Below are 19,556 nucleotides of genomic sequence, written 5' to 3'. Positions count from 1 at the left end.
AAATGATGGCACAAAAATGATAAAACTTCTCTCCCAAAATATAAAATGTTGAACATAAATTATGATAAATTTTATTAAAACAGTTGACCCTTAAACAACATAGGGTTGAACTGCATGGGTCCACTTATATACAGATTCTTTTTGATAAATACTTTGGAAATTTTTTTGAGATTTGCAACAATTTGAAAAAACATTTTCTTTTCTCTAGCATACTTTATTGTAGGAATCTGAAAAAACATTTTCTTTTCTCTAGCGTACTTCATTGTAGGAATACAGAATATGATCCATGTAATATACAAAATGTGTGTAAATCGACTATGTTATCAATAAGACTTCTTGTCAACCGTAGGCTATTATTAGATTAACTTTTTGGGGAGTCAAAGTTATACATGGATTTCTGGCTGTATGGGTGTCAGCACAACTAATCCCTGCATTGTTCAGAGGTCAACTGTATTCACATCTGATCCACATGGAAATACAGGTAAGGTAAAAATGTCACATTTTCACCATTAAATCAATTTGAACTGATAAATACTAAACTCATGTGACAAGAAATATTTCAGGACAGCATGGGGGGATGCTAAATAGATACATATTTTCAAAATTAATTTGCCACGGATCAAAGAGTAAAATTCTGTTCTTTCATGGACCATAGTTAAAAAAAGATATCCTAGAATGTAGTGTCCTTACTCAAGCTAAGTCCCAGTCTATGTTGTCAGCCTTGCCTGAAGAAATTGGAGACAAGTTCATCGTCCACCACATAAATGAAAAGTAAAACTAATGTGTATTGATTTCAGGGAATGGGTACAAAATTACCCAGTCTACAATCTGCCAGGGTGCTAGTAACCTATAAATAGTTTGAGACAATATATTCTTATTTTTCAAATGCTCATATTTTAAGAACTTTGAATGTAAGAATAATATATGTATATGTTAAAAGGAAATAATAGATCATAGAAGATATATAAGATCACAGAAAAGAGAGGGAAAAAATACCAACTCATTCACAAATTACCAATAAACTGAAGATTAATGTGAGAAAATTTATATCCTGCCCAAATAATGCCACTGGATTTTGACACTTATGGTTTAACCTTTGTTTTGTTCTTTCTACATTTGTCCTCTCAGTGCATCCTAACGTCAGTCAAGGCTGCCAAGGAGGCTGTGCAACGTGTTCAGATTACAATGGATGTTTGTCATGTAAGCCCAAACTATTTTTTGTTCTGGAAAGAATTGGCATGAAGCAGATTGGAGTGTGTCTCTCTTCATGTCCAAGTGGATATTATGGAATTCGATATCCAGATATAAATAAGTGTACAAGTAAGTGCCTACACAAAATTATACTTTATCTCATCCTTGGGGACTTTCCAGATTTGAAATGGCCTCTAGGATATTTGTGATATTCAATGTTAAGTAAATAATGTCTACCTGATAATTAAGCTAAACCAGACTTAGACTTAAGCCTCAGGAAATGTTTTACCACTTATAAAAATCACTCAATGTTTATGTTTGGTTATTTTTTTGCATTGTAAAAGAAAAAACCTGAGAATATGATTTTATTCAATGAACCTATAGGACAGTTCTGCAAGTATCAGTACCATCTAAGTTCCCATTGCCATCACAAAATCCAAGCATTTAATGACTTAAAGAACCAATTCAGCTATTTTTGCTTCAAGAATGATCCCTGTATAGCAACTGTAAGATTTATTTATCACGTGGAAATAGATGTAAGAAACATACCACTTTTCATCTGGACTCTGAAAGTCTATTTCCACACTATACACCAAGTAACTTTTAAAATGTAAATTAGGAAATATCACTCCTTTATCATATGTCACATGTGGCCCTGCTTACCTCTCCAAATTCATCTCATATGACTGCCCCCTGAACCCCTTTGCATCAACTTCACTAGCCTTCTTACAAAATCTTCCCACCACAAGGCCTTTGCAATTACTGATCTATAGTCACTTGTTCTGGAGTTTGGAAAGCTCATCACCCACACCGTTGCTTGACTCACTTTCTCCATTCATTCAAGATTCTGCTCATATGTCACCTTCTTGTATAGAGACATTCCATGACCACCTTCTTCAAAATAATCAACCTCTTCCCCTTATCAGTCATTTTCCATTTCTTTTTCCTACCTTTTGTTGTTATTTTTTTCCAGAGAGCAGATCACTTACAACCAGACTGTCTTGTCTCAAAAACCACTCTGCTCTGTCCTCCTGGGATAGTTACATAAAATCTCCAAGCTTCAGTTTCCTTATCAGTAAGACAAGAATCATAATAAGGTCTACTTTGCTGGGTTATTATAAGGCTTAAATGACTTAATATTGTAAAATATTTGCAGTCGTGTCCTACAGTAATCACAGGAAAGGGTCAACTATTACTATCCTGTATTGTGCTTCCCCTTCTAGAATGTAAGCTTTGTGAAATCTGGGCCTTATCTCTTTTCTATGCACCACTGTCAATCAATACCTAAAATAGTACTTGGGCAATAAATATTGATTGAATGAACGAATAGACCTCAGAGCAGTACAAAGTCAATATCCCAGTTTAGTTCATTAAAGTTCTGTTGTAACACTTTCCACTTTCTATCATTTAATAAAAGTAAATACTTGGTCTTATACATATTCTTGGCCATGGACATATCGCCAAAATTGTTTTATAAGGCAATCAACATCATAATTTTGAAATCAATGACTGATGTACACCAACTAAATGACTATGGAGGAATCCTTAATTCAGTTTGGCAAAATAATTTTGAATCCCAAGTGTTTATCTGATACAGAAGTTCTATGCTCCTGTGTTGTAAGCATGTAGAAATGGACAAACAATGGTTAAATGAAGATGATGAAGGCATATTTCTTTTTTTTCTCTTTCAGAATGCAAAGCTGACTGTGATACCTGTTTCAACAAAAATTTCTGCACAAAGTGTAAAAATGGATTTTACTTACACCTCGGGAAGTGCCTTGACAATTGCCCAGAAGGGTTGGAAGCCAACAACCATACCATGGAGTGCGTCAGCATTGGTGAGGAGGAGCTCTAATGTTTAGAGGAGATGAGACGTGCTTCAGATGATGTCAGTTTCCATGCAAGTGCTGCTCAAAGTGCTATTTCACAAGAACCCGAGGGACTGTCTCTCAGAAGCTTTCTTGGTCCTTTACGAAGATACCATCTTAATGGGCTTCCCATCGCCTTACTCAATATTTATCACAGTACAATTTAACACCCCATGGGTGCTCCATTATTTCTTACAGACTGTCAATAACTGTTTTAACTCTTCTTTTCATTATAGATTTATTTTGCATCATTATTTAATGAAGTTTTACTTACAGTAATTTGTTATATATATGTTTATATAGTATATATTATGTATATATAAATTTGATCTTGGATTAAATTTCCCCCATAGGGCAAGAGTTTCAGAAAACACCTAGATTTCATATGAAACAGGGACCAAAGTTATTTTCCAAAGGCGGGAAATATATTCTCTAGAAATAACCCATTAATACTCAGTAGATGGATCAGAGACCTAGGGAACTGGAACCGATGTAGTTAAAAAACTCACTTTTCTCTCAAACTGTTTTGCTGAAGTGTCCTGTTTGCACAGGTATTCAGAAACAAGGAGAGGATTTTGGACTCGCTCAAACTGGCAGAAAAACAGAGTCCCAGGGTCTGATTAATTAATTGCATACTGTATTTCCTGGAGGGGAGGTCCCTTAGACAAGTTGTTTGTCTAAATAACGAATCACTGTCAGGCTATATTTTCCCCCTCTTAAATGTTGTGCAGCTACTACAGCTATGAGCTTGATGAACAGTTGGGGAGCAGATGCTAAACCAAATGGGAACACAGCATACTAAATCTCAAAATCCCCTGGGCAAGAGCTACGAGAACCTTTGATGCTGCACCAATGTTGGCATCTGCACACGAATGTCCTCCTGATCCAGTACAAGATAGCCTCCAGGACTCCCCTGGGGTCCCCACAGATAGATCCATTAGAATCTCAAGTGTTGGAGTAATAATGCTAAAGTGGTGGTTTAACCATTTCAGGTTCACATGGAAAGTTTATTTCTAAACAAAGTTTTTGGGAGAATGAAATAAACGGTTGGTATTTTAAAGATAATTTCCAAAGCATCTGGAAAACAACAATCATGAAACAGATCATGGCTCATTTTGGTTGCTTTTTTTCCCTCTAGTAAAAAAAAAAAAACACAGAAAAACAACTTAGAAATAGAGTAAAAGGTACAGAGCAAGCACTTCACACTCATCCCTTGGTGGGTCCTGAGGGCTAATGATTCAAGGTAGTAAGTTCCAAACTGTGGAAAAAATAAGAAACAATTCTGTGAGATATTCAAGGACAGAAATTCAGGATGAGTTAAAGAAAGTTTGTGGTATTTCTCTACCCAGGAAAAGAGGCACGTGTTCAGATTTTCTTAGTTGTTGAAGGTATAAGTGTTCAGTCTTTGAAAGCCTACTTATCTTAAATGTATTAAAGCTTTCCCATCAGCATTTAACATCTGGCACTGTTGGATTCGGTTTTAAAGCTTACCGGTAATTTATACTATTTAGATCAAAACTAGTTCTTAACACAAACTTTAAGAAATTTATTTATTTGAGCATAATCTTATTCCTAAATCTTAGATTTAGGAATCTAAATGCTCTTTACTGAATCTGGCTCATTGAACAGATAGGTATAAATGACCTAGGACATAGTAATTGTGCAAACCTGCAACTTTTGTTCAGGGCTGATGCCTGTTGTTTGCTCCATAAGGGATGCCTCCCACCAGGTGGTGTCAAGCCTACGAGCAGTACGCAGGCCTTGTCCATGGGCTTGTCCCAGGAATTCATGAAAAAATGACAACCTGCTTGATTATCACAAGGGAACATTAAAGCCTGATCCTTTAACAAGTATGAAAACTAGGACCCAGAGAGCTGAAATGGTGATACCAAGAATGCAATGTGAGTTATTGTCACTGCTATAATTAGTACCTCGATTCTAAGTCTCTAGTGCTCACCCAAGAGGTTGAAGAATGTGTCTATCCCTTTGCTAAGTTGTATGCTGTGTGATTTCTCACTCAGAGTTTTAATTGAGAAGAAAGATCACAAATAGAAAATAGCACCCTGATACAGAACCAGACTGAAAGTTTCACGTCATAACATATCCACTCTCCGTGCTTTGCAGGTCACATTAAGCATACATGTCCACAGAACCCAAATTTAGAAAAGAACCTATTTCCTCCATTTGTGCCTCAAATACTTGCTTCCTTTCTACACTGTCATTCTGTCATCCTCATGACTCCTCTTGAACAGGTGACCTTGTTCAAGTTGTCAAGAAGGGAAGATGTCCTGCTCCAAACAACGTGTAGCAAGGACTATGCCCTTACTATGTTGTCTAGGGAACCATTAGTCAACAAAAAATAGACTAATAGTGATAGTAAAAGAGAGTAATTGAGTAATAGTGTTATAAGGCCATTACTGATGGGACATCCAGTTGAACTTTTCTCCCAATTCAAGAATCCCTTTTACAGCTTTCCAGACTGAAGATCAACCACAGCATGGCCATTTCTGGGAACAGGGAGCTAATGACTTTTTTGAGATACTTCTGAAGATTTCCAGCATTAAGATTATTCTTAATACATAAGTTAAATATTTCTTTTTCTTAATTACTTCTTAACCAAATAGTGCCCCAGTATCTACATTGCACACTTAATGGCCTAAATAAAACTTAATTCACCTTTTTTTGTAGTCTTTACAAAATTTCTATTTTCTTCCAGAAATATTTTTTGGACAGGTTCATTCTACAGTATTTCTCTAGGAAAAATTCTCTGCCTCTCAAGGCTTTTTAACTATCCCATCTACTAAAAAGTTATTAAAGCTTTTTTCTATCTAAACTTATAATTTTTCATATTTTCCCTCCTTCCTCAGTGGAATTATCTAAGAATTTCATATTTAGAACCAGTCATCATCTGACTAAGGATTCACAGATACCTATCCCATAATTTTTTACATCTGTTTTTCTGGAATCTAGGTATATGTTTGCCTACAACACCTTCACTATTGTGAAAAAACACCAAGATTCTGGTCACTTCCACAACATGACCATTTTTTCTAATTTAGTCCTCTTAGTTCTGGCATTGAATGAATACTAGACAAAATGACAATTCATAAGCTTTTATTTTTATTTTTCTATTTGCTTTCTTAGAGGTGTTTTTATTTGTATGTACTAAAGATCCACTGCTTTTTAATGATTTATTATCAGCATAGAAGATATGTCTTTAACTGGCAAGAGCTTATGATGTCATTAAGTGACTTGGTTGCTCTGTTTTTTAACCAAAATTATAATGGATATAACTGAGCATGAAAACAATTTTGAAGGTGGTTCAAGAAAGTTCATTTAAGTTCATGGAAACTTAAATCCACTTATCTAATTATTTCCTTTTAACTCTGATAAATGTGTTGCATTCAGATACCTGAAAGTGATGGAAAAATCATGTTAAAAATTGTATGGCAAGTGGATTTAAATTTCCCAAACATTTAGGTTATATTTCTTCAGGTTGTATGAAAGATAACATTCCCCTCTAAAATAAGAATTATTTAAATCAAAAGGAAGCAACAAAGTTTACTGGCAACTTGTTTTCATGGAAAGAGTGTTTTATGTCATGTGAAAAAGTTGTTGTTGCAAGACCTTCCATTTGTTCTAAATTAGGAAGTTTTATGGACCTAAATATAAAGATAGCACCTTGCAGATATTTATTTAAAAAATCTGTTACAAAGCCTTGGAAAGCCCTCACTGAGATTAATACGTACAGAAAAAGGAACACAAATCAACCAAAGAAGTTTGAGAAAAAGTATTTCAGTTCATCTTAGAAATCGTTTCATCACGTTAATTGTAGAAACAGTTTATTAGCTAAAATGGACCCAGTATTCATTTACAATACATGCTGCTGCCTGAACCATGCCCCTTAAAAAATGATAATACTTAAGTACCCAACAGCACATAAAGTAGAAAAGGCAATGAATTGTAGGCCAAGGGCCAATGTTCCTTTTTAGCTTAACCATCCTCTAACAGAGTTCTCAAAGTGTGTTCTCAGTACTACCAACAGTATAACAGATATTGTTAGAAATGCAAAGTCCCAGGCCCCCCAACCCAGACAACTGCATCAGAAACTCTGGGAGTGAGGTCCCGTGTTCCGTTAGCAAACCCTCCAGGTGATTTTGTTGCACTGTAAAGTTTGAGAATCAATTCTCTAGCCCATAACAATGACTATTCTATCAAGGTATGGTCAGGATCAATCAATTGTAGCAGTGGTTTAGAAATTGTAACACATTGGTCAATTGTGGATAATTATTTTAGTGCCTGGGTTAATCAACTTTAGGGTGAAAAGTAAACCCAATGCAAGAGCGAGTTTACCTGGTAATATGACTACTGAAAACCTGCAGCTATTCAGTTCGTGCCTTTCCCTTTCTCTTTAAGTTATCTTGCCCAAGGATTTGTTTGCAGGATTTCTGCTCAGAATTTGGGCAAGTATTGATGGAAGCAAATCTTTTAGTTTATTTAACGATCGTGAAAATACTTGTGAGCCAGCTGAGACTGTTTCTGCTGTTCTGTTTCAGCGCACTGCGAGGCCAGTGAGTGGGGCCCGTGGAGTCCATGCACAAAGAAAGGAAAAACATGTGGCTTCAAAAGAGGAACTGAAACCCGGGTCCGAGAAATAACACAGCATCCATCAACAAAGGGTAACCTGTGTCCCCCTACCAGTGAGACAAGAAAGTGTACAGTGCAAAGAAAGAAGTGTCAGAAGGGAGAACGAGGTACAGTCATACTAACAAAATGTGCTTATGTGATGCCTCATAAATTGATGTGAATTTCACTTTATTTCTTAGGAACCATTTAGTATTACCACTCATGTCTAAAACCCTTAAATGTGTACCAACCAATGTGTCGGCTGTAAATTACAGAATATGGATGTGTAAATTTTTTAAATGGTACAGACCTGTAAACTACTATACAAGTGTACTAATTCAGTTCTGATGAAGGAGGCTCCCTTATAGGGATTTAGGTCTCTATTTTCGAGGTGCCATTATCTTTCCTGTCACCCGTCTTCTCGATGCCTAAAACACTTTTGAGACACCTCACAAACACAAAGTCTAATGCCATTAGGCAAAAAAAACATGGTGAAGGGGCACCAGCCATCAAGTTACTCCTTTCTTCATTGCCCACAAAACAAAGTAGAGCAATTAGGTTATAAGCTTTTGTAGCTAAACATATTTTAAAGGTTACATGGGATTTTTTAAATATTTAAATGGACATGTTTTTAATACTGACTTTGTATATGAAGTAAATGTCCAAGGCCATATTTTATAAATATAATACAAGCATTAATGATGTTTTATCCCCAGACATTTTTCATATTACACTAACTTTATATACAAGATTGCTGAACCTATTAGATGAATATTAAATAACCCTGTGTCAGGGCTTGTTCTGAAGTCTTATGATTGCCAAGGAGAAATATACCATTTAATATGATGTTTTAGGGTGATTAAATTTCTATTTAGAAGATCTGAAGTTGTTGGAATATAATTTTTCCTTCTTTCTCAGTAATGTCCTCAGCACCACTGAGAACAAATACATCAAGTAGTTTTATGTAACTATCAGTAGTTATCTGGTGAACCAATAAGTGATCCTCTCAACTAATTGCAGCTCAAAAGGAGTTTGGCTGCCTCTGTAGTTGAACTGTTTTTGCTTATTTCATTCATTCTGCATAGTTTTATTGAATTTTTACTTTATGGCCATACACAGTGCTAAGCCCTGGTGATTCAAAACTGAATATCCTGAAGGTATACAGAGTCCAGTGGAGGATTAAACTGTTTTAACAGATAATCAATCACAATATCAGATACTTAGAGAAATTATAGATATGCAAACAATGTTCAGTGGGTACACAGAGAACCGTGTTATACAAACTTGAACATTGATCACACAAGAAAGAAGTTAGGTCACCTTGGGACCTGTATTTTGCAAAGTGTCTCACTGTACCGAAAGAATTGGCCATCATCAGAATATGTAAAGGCTGTTTGCCCCATTAGTAATTAAGTACTTAATGTGATAAAATTCTTGAAGATAGGAATTGTCTTACAGGGAACATCAAGTTTTTGTAAATTTGTGAGAGGTTTTGATTAAAATTAAGTTTAAGGAATGAAAGTTGGCTAGTGAAAAAGGTCTTTCTGGCTTTTGTTACCAATTAATTTAAAACATCTTAGATTTCAAAAGTTGGATTTGAAAATCAAATATTTCATCACTTTACTTGTTGGTAAGCTCCCATAGCCATACATTTACTTATGTTTATTACATTTACTTGAAATTTAATGACTTACAGGTGGTCTTTGCTCATCTTAATTCTTTCCACAAAGATTCTCCATTACTAATCAGTATTCAGTATACTTGGCTTTTATAAGTGAAGTATATCTTACCCAGTAGAAAAACTAAGTTATGATACAAAATCATATTTTATTTGAGAATGTGGTCTTCTAGTGTATTTTGGTAGCACTTGACTTAAATATTAACATTGAAAATGTCAGTTTTGAAAACTAGCAAAGATAAGATAAATAATGCCACGGAAGTTTAAAATAGTAACCTGTGACATAAGCTTGGCTTCAAAGTTTCTTTCTGCTCTTTTTTACTCCACTCTGAGTAAGACATAGTGACATTTCACATTTACAAAGAGAACTTTATGCAACTATAAAAGTTTAGGTGTTTTATTCTATTTCAAATTTGATAATGCATAGACTACCAAGTAGGAAATATGGATCACACTTAAAATTAAATTCCAGATTTAGTTTCTCTATTATTTAATCCCTGTTAATTTTTCTATATATATTATCTGTCAAATTTTTTTCCCAAGTGCCCTAGAAATTTAAGATAAGAAAGAAACCACTTCTCCCTTTATTCCTTATTTCTTCAACTAAACAGTTTTTGTAACTTCTCTTAATGGTAACTTACTAAATACACTATTTGACATGAAGAAACCAAATAGAAAAGTAATTGTGACCTCTGGACATACCACTATATCAAATATCATATCAAAATAAGAACATTACCCAGAGGGCTCTCTTTAGACTCTGATATATATATATATATATATATATATAATCAAATGTATACACACATATAAAGATAAACACAATAAAGATGATTTCTTCTACCCCTCAGAATAGCTATTGAGTTGCTCCTGACTGCTTATAGACCCATGAAATAAGATCTTTTAGGTTCATGGCTACAGCATTTCTGGATGAGTGAACTAAAAGATAAGGTTTTTTAAAATAAAATTAAGAATCCTGCATTTAAACTTAAACTTGAATTTAAACTTAAATCTATATCATTCCTGGTGAAGAAGTTAACAATAGACAGAGGTAGATAACTCGTATTTGGAAAAGGTATGGAGCATGTGTTCAGGACTTTTTCTGCTGTGTTGTACTTGCCAAAGGCAAGGCCTCAAGGGAAGAATGATAAGATCCAGAAATGACTTCCCAAAATGTACACAAAGAAGCAGAATAAAAGAAAGTAGGTTTTAGTAACAGAACAGATTATTCTAGTTGTGCAATGCTGTGTAATATATGTATATTTTGGAAAAACTGGTTTCAATCTCATACTCACACACTCATTTTTCTTTACAAACATTCCTCTCATGCTTAGAATAGTTAAGAGCAAATGAATCTGAGGAGATAAATGTTAATTTCCATTACATTTGTAGCCCGGAATCTAAATTTGTATCTGGTTACCTTTTAGGATTATTTTTCTTTACCTGAATCCTACCTTTAAATCACTCCTAACTTCTCTATGAATTAATTACTGGCTTTAATAAGAAGTTACTAGCATTGCAATAGTTTCTGGCTTGAGTCTATACCAATTGATTTATATGTCTGAAATGTCAAAGATATATATCATATATTTTAAGAGATTGTAAAGGCTAATATATAGACTAGTATCCCAAATGCATTAAAACAGTACATTGACATAGATGAAAACAAGGAGAAAATGGCACTTTCAATGGTCATCAACTTATACTTATTGACTCTTTTGATATACTGGGTGTAACCATCTTAGATAAGGAGAAGTGAAATAAGACAAGGAAATACATTTGTACCTGTATTTGATGCAAAGGGTGAAGTTTTGTTTGTGGGGCTGGGGTTTGGTCAGAGAGAGGAGGATCATGTTTCTCATTAATTTATACTTTCCTTTAATTAATTGAACAGAATTTCCTATAGGAATTGAGTTTTCAGGAAATTTACAAAGAATGAAAGAAATTTTGATCTTTGGCTAATTGCATGAAGAAGATACTAATTAACTACATGTAGTGCCTGATCTTGGGATTAAGAAAAGAAACAGGTAGTCATAGAACAAATGGGGCAGATTTTGCTTTCTTGATGTAAAGAAGAAATAACATCCCTCCTAGCAGAGAAAGAGAAAAGAAACCATTAAAAGATAAATACAGGTGTACAGTGAAGATTTGGTTCCAGAAGACCCCATAAATTGAACATCACAAAGTGAGTCGAATGAATTTTTTGATTTCTCGTGTCCATAGAAGTTATGTTTACACTATAATGTAGTCTATTAAATGTGAAACAGAATTATGTCTGAAAAAAATGTACATGCCTTAGTTAAAAAATACTTTATTGCTAAAAACAATGCTAACCATCATATGAGCTTTCAGTCAGTAGCAACCTTTTCGCTGGTGGAGGGTCTTGCCTTCATGTTGATGGCTACTGATTGATCAGGGTGGTGGTTGCCAAGGTTGGGGTGACTGTGGCATTTTCTTGGAATAAGACAGTCATTAAGTTTGCTACATCAATTGACTCTTTCATGAATGATTTCTCTATAGCATGTGATGCTGTTCGATAGCATTTTACCAACAGTAGAGTTTCTTTCAAAATTGGAGTGAGTCCTCTCGAACCCTACTGCTGCTCTATCAATGAAGTTTATATATTTTAAATCCTGTCTTGTCATTTTAACAATCTTCACAACATCTTTACCAGGAGTAGATTCCATCTCAAGAAACCATTTTCTTTGCTCATCCATAAGAAGGAACTCCTTATCCATTCAAGTTCTATCATAAGATGGTAGCAATTCAGTCCCATCTTCAGGCTCCAGTTCTAATTCTGGTTCTCTTGCTATTTCCACCACATCTGCAGTTGTTTCCTCCATGGAAGTCATGAATCCCTTAAAGTCATCCATGAGGATTGGAATCTACCTCTTCCAAACTCCCATTAATGTTGATATTTTGACCTCTTCCCATGAATTACAAATGTTCTTACTGGCATCTAGAATGGTGAGTCTCTTCCAGAGGTTTTCAGTTGACTTTGTCTAGATCCATCAGAGGAATCACTATCTCTAGCAGCTATAACCTTACAAAATGTATTTCTTAAAGAATAATACTTGAAGGTTGAATTCCTTGATCCATGGACTGAGGAATGGACATTGCATTATCAGGCATGAAAACAGCATGAATCTCATGCATTTCCATCAGAGCCCTTGGGTGACCAGGTGCATTATCAATGAGTAGTAATATGTTGAAAGGAATCATTTTTTCTGAGCAGTAGGTCTAAACAGTGGGCTTAACATATTCAGTAAACCATGTTGTAAACAGATGTGCTGTCATCCAGGCTTTGTGGTTCCATTTATAGAGCTCAGGCAGAGTAGATTTAGCATAACTCTTAAGGGCCTTAGGACTTTTGGAATGGTAAATGATCGTTGGCTTCAACTTAAAGTCACCAGCTGCATGAGCCCCTAATAAGGGAGTCAGTCTGTCCTTTGAAGCTTTGAAGCCAGGCATTGACTTCTCTTTAGCTATGCAAGTCCTAGATGGAATCTACATCTAAGAGAAAGGGGCTGTTTAGTGTACACTGGAAATCTGTTGTTCACTGTAGCCACCTTTATCACTTATGTTAACTATGTCTTCCGGATCACTTGCTGCAGCTTCTACATCAGCACTTGCTGCTTCACCTGCACTTTTATGTTATGGAGATATATGTTACAGCTCCTTCCCTTAAAACTCATGTATCAACCTCTGCTAGCTTCAGACTTTTTTTCTGCAGCTTCCTCTCCTCTCTTATCTTTTATAAAGTTGAGGACAATTAAGGTCTTGCTCTGGATTAGGGTTTGGTTTAAGGGAATGTTATAGCTGGTTTGATCTTCTATCTTGATCACTAAAACTTCCTCCATATCAGCAAAAAAAAGCAGTTTAATTTCTTATCATTCCTGTGTTCATTGGAGTAGTACTTCTAATTTCCTTCAAGAACTTTTCCCTTGCATTTACAACTTGGCTAAATGGCACAAGAGACCTAGCTTTCAGTCTATCCCCACTTTTGATATGCATTCCTTGATGAGCCTGATCATTTCTAGCTTTTGATTTAAAGTGAGAGACTTATGACTCTCTTCCTTTCACTTGAACACTTAGAGGCTGTTTTTGAGTTATTCATTGGCCTAATTCCTAATTTCAATATCATGTCTCTGGGAATAGAGAGGCCCGAGGAGAGGAGGAAAGATGGGGAAAAGACTGGCTGGTGGAGCAATCAACACACACACACAAATTTATTAAGTTTGCTGTTTCATATAGCAAGTTTTGTGGTGCCCCAAAACAATTAAAATAAAAAATATGTGATCACAGTTCACCGTAAAATATAATAATAACAAAAAGCCTTGACATATTGTGAGAATTACCAAAATGTGACACACAGACACAAAGTGAGCAGATTCTTTTGGGAAAATGGTGCCAATGGACTTGCTGTATGCAGGGTTGCCACAAACCTTCAATTCATAAAAAATGCGCTATCTGCAAAGTGCAATAAAGTGAAGCACAACAAAAGGATGTATGCCTGTTTAAAAAAATCTAGAAATATTTCTAGGGAGAAAAAGAAGTTTGGGAATTATTGCATTATTTGAGTATATTATAGATCACCTTAGGTGCCTTTCCCAAATTAAAACAAAGTAGTAAAGGTCTAGTAGGTTTTACAGAAAGGAAAAGTGTTATATGTTAACTTACAACTGTTATTAAACATGCTGTCAAATGCAGTATTATAAATATATATTATGTTTATCACAAGCACTATATTTAAAATTACAGCAAAATCAGTTTTAAAAGGAATAAAAAATGATGAGTCTGCTTTGTCCCTAGGTCTGCTCTTCTGTATTTAGTTTACTTCTTAAAATCTTTACAACTATTCCAGTGATGAATAGTCAGATTTTCTACAGGAAGGATGTATGTTAAATATTCATTCAAATTCAAACCAAGACATTTAGCCAAGAGTCCCAGAACAATTCATCAAAATCCAAGTAGATGGATTCATTAGCTCAAAATTGTAGGATGCCAGTTGGCTTAGAGTATCTACATGATGTACTCTCCCCACCTTCACCTCATGGAGGGAAACCAGCTGGCCCACAGACACTCATCCTATTTAAGCACTGGAGGAAGGGAGCTTTCTGCTCTCTCTCTCTATCCCAGTTAGTAGGCTAGCCCTTTGACATAGGTCAGAGAAAATTCAACAAAATACAGAGCTGAGGTGAGGCCATTAGAGACTGTGGTTCTCAACCAGGCATGATTTTGCTTCACAGGTGAAACATCTGATTATCACAACCTGGGGGAGGGGAACAGTACAGACATCTAGTGGGTAGAGGCCAGGGATGCTGCTAAATAGCCTACCATACACAGAACAGTCCCACACAGCTATCTGCTATTAGAACCAAGGATGAGAAACCCTGGTATAAAACTCAACACTCTCTCTTTGTTATCCCTTCTGGGGCCTGGTCAGTCCCTACCCAAATGCGTTGTTTGTTCCGATTCTGGGGCAGACCGGGTGCTGCCAATGAAAACCCTCACGGTGTGAAGCTTGGCAGCAAGGACAAGATGATGGAACAGAGGGGAAGATTTTGTCCCCTCAACATAAGGTAATAATCAAACTTTATTAAAAATTAATATTTTTTAAATTTAAAATATTCAAGTACCACCTAAAAATATTCAGGTATATTTAAAATCACCAGGAAAGGTATAGTCTATTTCAGTAAATGACACCCTTTACTCTGAGAGAGATATTCCTTAATATAAATGTATTACCTCCTCTTAAAGGCTAAACTCAATTTTTCATTTAATATCCTCAGTGGAGAAGGCTGCCAGTTGTTTAATCACCATTTACCTTTCTTTTCACCAAGACTACTTATGAGGCTACAGCCATCTCTTGTGTTTTAATACTCTCCCAATAGGTTGAACTACATAGAACTGCCTTTTTTGTAGGTCATAAGGTCATAAATGGCCAAATATTAGCAGTTTTGTATGGCTGTCTTGCCAATGGGTTTCCGCCCCGGGCAAGTTCGCTATGGATTCAATGTGACCAAAGAAAATGACAGCAAACATTCTTTGGAGTGAAAGGGTTTATTACCCGGCTTGTTCTCCCAGCGGTAGGTTGGGCACTAGCGTCTCTGCCTCTGCCCAGAGCACCGGGCCGAGCTCTCTATATAGCGCAATAATAGCTTATTGTCCAAAGGTGTGGAAGCAATAGCCCAGCAACAGGACAGTTACATCATCAGGTGGTTTAAGTTCAGTGAGGATCCTGGCCATAGGAACCCCAACTTCCCCACACTCCACCCCTCCCGGATTCTCGCCTTACAATCTACATACTTTCAATCTTCTGCAATGGTCCCTTTGTACAAAAGCTGGAACACTGCAACCAGATTCCAACAGCAACAGAGGATAACAATTTAGAGATAATAACAAAAACTAAGATACAACAAGGTACAGGTAAAAAACATTATAATAATCCTCAAGCCAGAGGAAGTTCTCAATCCACAAAGACCTTAGGGGCAATAAGACACATGTTTTAATGACACCAATGTAGGCAAATCTTGTCCATCAGGTAGGATGTATGCAAGAGAGTGGTCCTGTGATAGGACTGTAGCAGGAAGGGGGTCCCTTCCAGGTCTAGTATACCATACTTTTACTCCTTTCCCTGTGGGGGTTACGGAAGGGTCTATATATAGTGCTACTGGAGGTGCATGCACTGGCCATAATGATAAAACAGAACTCCCCCATAAGATGCTCCTACCTTCTAGCCATTCAGGATACATTACTGTGACTTTTGGGGGGCATCCTGCTGTTATTCCAGGAATACACAGGAGGCCAGCTTCCAGGCCTTGTCCCTAAGGTGCCAGGAGAGCCAGCCATCATTGGTCCATGTGTCAAAAGGTCCAAGGCCATGTCCACTCAGTGGAGTCTGGGGTTCAGTGCAGTTGGTGCTGGTAGCAAGGTATTATTCTGGTGGCCAAACCTCGGCTTCAGTGATTCTTCCTTGGTTTGTACTTGCAGTTGTACAGGGGAGGCAGCCATATGTGTTGACATGTCAACGGGGCTCAGGCTCCCTTTTGGGGACTCTCGTTCAAATGCCATAGCACGGTACATAAGCAGACTGACCATCCCCACAGACTATTGGTATCTGACTTTAGTTCAGATTTTAACAAGCCATTGTGCCTCTCTATCATGTCTGCTGTGGTAGGATTGTGAGGCACATGAAACTTCCACTTGATTCCCAGCTGTCACACCCATTGTTGCAGTGTATGTCCAGTAAAATGGGTGCCCTGATCACTCTCAATCACCTGTGGCTGGCCTTAGGCAGCAAAGAGATGCTCCAGGCCTCTTTTGGTCATCTGCTGGTCTGCACAACAGGTAGGAAAAGCAACCAGAAGTCCAGTAGCTGTGTCCACACAAGTCATCGTGTACCGACATCCTTCTGACACAGGTAGAGGCCCAATATAGTCTATCTGCCACCTGACAACAGGTATAGGCCCCTTAGCTATTTTCCCATGTTGCTGTGGAACTTGGTGTAAGTCCCTTTTGGAGCACACGACACACTCCTACCAGTTTCTGCTAACTTCTTCAAAGGTCAAAGGCAAGCCTCACTGACGGGCTACAGCTCACATTGTCTTTTGCCTTGCATACAAAAAACACTGATGTAACCATTGGGCTACATCAGAGGCAGGTTTTCCTTCTAACTAACATACCTGGGCCAATTTATTTGCTTCATCATTTCCTGGGGATGCCAGTGGCACATGACCTGTCATATGGTATACTGTAACTTTTTGGTCTGACCACAGGACCATAAGTCTTGCCCCACTTCTTGCCCCCAAAAGGGTCGGTGACCAACCAGCCAGATGTCATGGTACCAGGTTGGCAGCCACAGGGTCAAGCCCCCATAGACAGCCCAGCTGTCAGTGCAGACAACTATAGGGGAGAGCTCCTGGCTGATCACAAGCCACACAGCACACAACTCTGCCCATTGGCTTCTCTTCCCCTCACCATCTTCCATTCATATTGTCTCAGCCTTAGGATGGAAAGCTATGCCCTCCATTTTGGGGGCTGACCACATCTGGAGCCTTCTGTATACCATGCATCTTCAGGTAGGGGCTCTTCCCTCCTGATAGGGACTCTCTGCTACTAATGGTTCAAAAGCAAGTTCTTCCTGCTTTTCACTAGTATATGTCACCGGCCCCAATAAGCATTGGAGTTTTTCACTCAAGGGGCTACTAGAGTGGGCACTATGCTGCTGTAGGTAAGAACCGCACTTGGGCCATACTACTCCTTGGCTTTTAGGTCCAGTCTTGTACCCACCGCAAGATGGGATACATGGTTATTACCTTTATCAGGGCCATTCCAGTGATGGGTTCTGTAGCCAGCAAGGTGTGATACACAGCAGCCAGTTGTTTCTCTATCAACACGTATCGTACCTCTGCCACTTTCTAGACTTGTGACCAGAATCCAGTAGGTCAGCAAGTTTGTTCAAGCTGCTGCCAGAGACCCCAGCCATAACCATCTTCAGTCACATGAACATCCAGCTCACAGGGTCTTGATGGGTCTATCACACTCAATGCCTGCACAGCCTTGACTGCCTGTTTTGCTGTAGTAAAGGCAGATGCACATGTCTCATCCCAGTACCACCCTATGCCCCTTTTTACCAACTGGTATAAGGACTTCAGAATTTGTGCCAAGTGAAGGATAAATACTCTCCAGTAGCCCAGAAGACCCATAAACTCCTGTAGCAATGCTACAGTTGTAGGGGTAGGAAGGGCATGGACTTTATCTATAACTGCTTCTGGTATAACTTTGGTCTTACCTGACCAGATGACCCCCAAGAATTTGACAGACAAACCAGGTCCCTGAACCTTGGTATTGTTCACAGCCCATCCTTTCTCCTATAAATGTTGCAACAGTCTATGTGCTGCACCTTCTAGATCTGAAAGAGAATCGGATATGAGCATGACATCATCAATAAAATGGTACAACCGCACCACTGGCAGTTTCTCCTGTGTAGCCAACTCTTGGGCTACAAGTCCATGACAGATGGTGGAGCTGTGGAGGTATCCCTGTGGAAGGAAAGTGTAAGTCCATTGCTGTCCTTCCTATGTGAAGGAAAACTGTTCTGACTTTCCTGCTCGATGTCAATGGAAAAGAAGGCATTAGCAAGATCTACCACATAATGGTATGTTCCTAGTTCATGGCTGAGGGTATCCATCTATCAGGTCTGCAATAGAGGAGACAGCAGCATGAATAGGGGGTATGACTTTATTCAGTTCTCTGTAATCCACAGTCATCTGGCTTTTTTACTGGCCACACTGTGGAACTGAAAGGACTTTGGGTGCACTTTATAATGCCACCTTTTCCAGCTCCTGGAGAGTTTCTCCAATCTCTTTATGCCCTCCATGCAATTTTATTGTTTGGTAGTAGTCACCCACTGAGGCACAGGCAAAGTTCTGGGCAGGTGCCTAGCATGTCCCCTCAAAACTTCCTTCACCACATGTACTCTCAGTCTGAACTCACCTGCAGTGGTCTGCAACCATAGACCCTGCAGGATATCAATCTCCAAAGGATACTCAGGGATAGGAGATATATACATAATATACTCTTTTGGGGGTAGACGCCCTATTCCCAGAGGGATTTGGGCTTGTTTCACTCTCATAGCCTTACCCCCCATCCATCTATGATAGTGGGGGTCCCAGGGAACTGCTCAGAGTTACCAGGAATCAGTGAGCATTCAGCCCCCGTGTCCACCAGAGCCAGGACATGTTGTATGTTCACTGGGGACCAAAGGAGAGCTATTTCAACATGTGGCCTCTAGTCCCCCCCTGGTCCCTCAGAGCAGGTACCTCGACCTTCCCCTCAGTCAAACCATGTTCCCCAATCACCTTCCTGTGTGAGCCCAAGTGAGGTTGGCTCACTCTCCAGCAGGAAGTCTTGTAAACAAACAGGCTGGACTTGTAGCTCTGTGTCTGACCTCTGCCTCTTTAGTCTTAATGGCTGGAACTGCTGTTCTAGTTTCAGTTGTTGCCATAGCTCTGGTAAGATCCTATTTGACTTCCCATCTAATTTCCTTCCATCTTCTCCTGCCTGTATTAATTCAACCCACATCTGGATCCTCGTAACCTTCATGGGGCCCTTTAAATTCTTCTTGTGAGTAGAACACCTTACTTCTTTCTGTGTTCTCATTGCTTCAGCCTCTCCTAAGTCTGCTACTG

General features: G+C 38.1%; 1 protein-coding gene across 2 annotated transcripts in view; it reads left to right on the top strand.

Moving 5' to 3' along the window:
- The window catches only part of RSPO3 (R-spondin 3), an 87,022-nt gene that overhangs the window by 28,852 nt on the left and 38,614 nt on the right, over window positions 1–19,556 (top strand). The window contains exons 2-5 of one of the 2 annotated variants that reach the window (XM_057489281.1): window positions 1,129–1,320; window positions 2,883–3,029; window positions 7,616–7,813; window positions 12,194–12,330. In XM_057489281.1, coding sequence (XP_057345264.1) covers window positions 1,129–1,320; window positions 2,883–3,029; window positions 7,616–7,813; window positions 12,194–12,330 — 674 coding nt within the window. The remainder of the gene's footprint in view (window positions 1–1,128; window positions 1,321–2,882; window positions 3,030–7,615; window positions 7,814–12,193; window positions 12,331–19,556) is intronic. The other variant, XM_036903879.2, reaches the window with a different exon arrangement.

Source organism: Manis pentadactyla, chromosome 12 (genome assembly GCF_030020395.1).
Source record: "Manis pentadactyla isolate mManPen7 chromosome 12, mManPen7.hap1, whole genome shotgun sequence".
In the NCBI taxonomy this organism is placed as follows: Eukaryota; Metazoa; Chordata; class Mammalia; order Pholidota; family Manidae; genus Manis; species Manis pentadactyla.
This window is presented reverse-complemented; position numbering and strand designations above follow the sequence as displayed.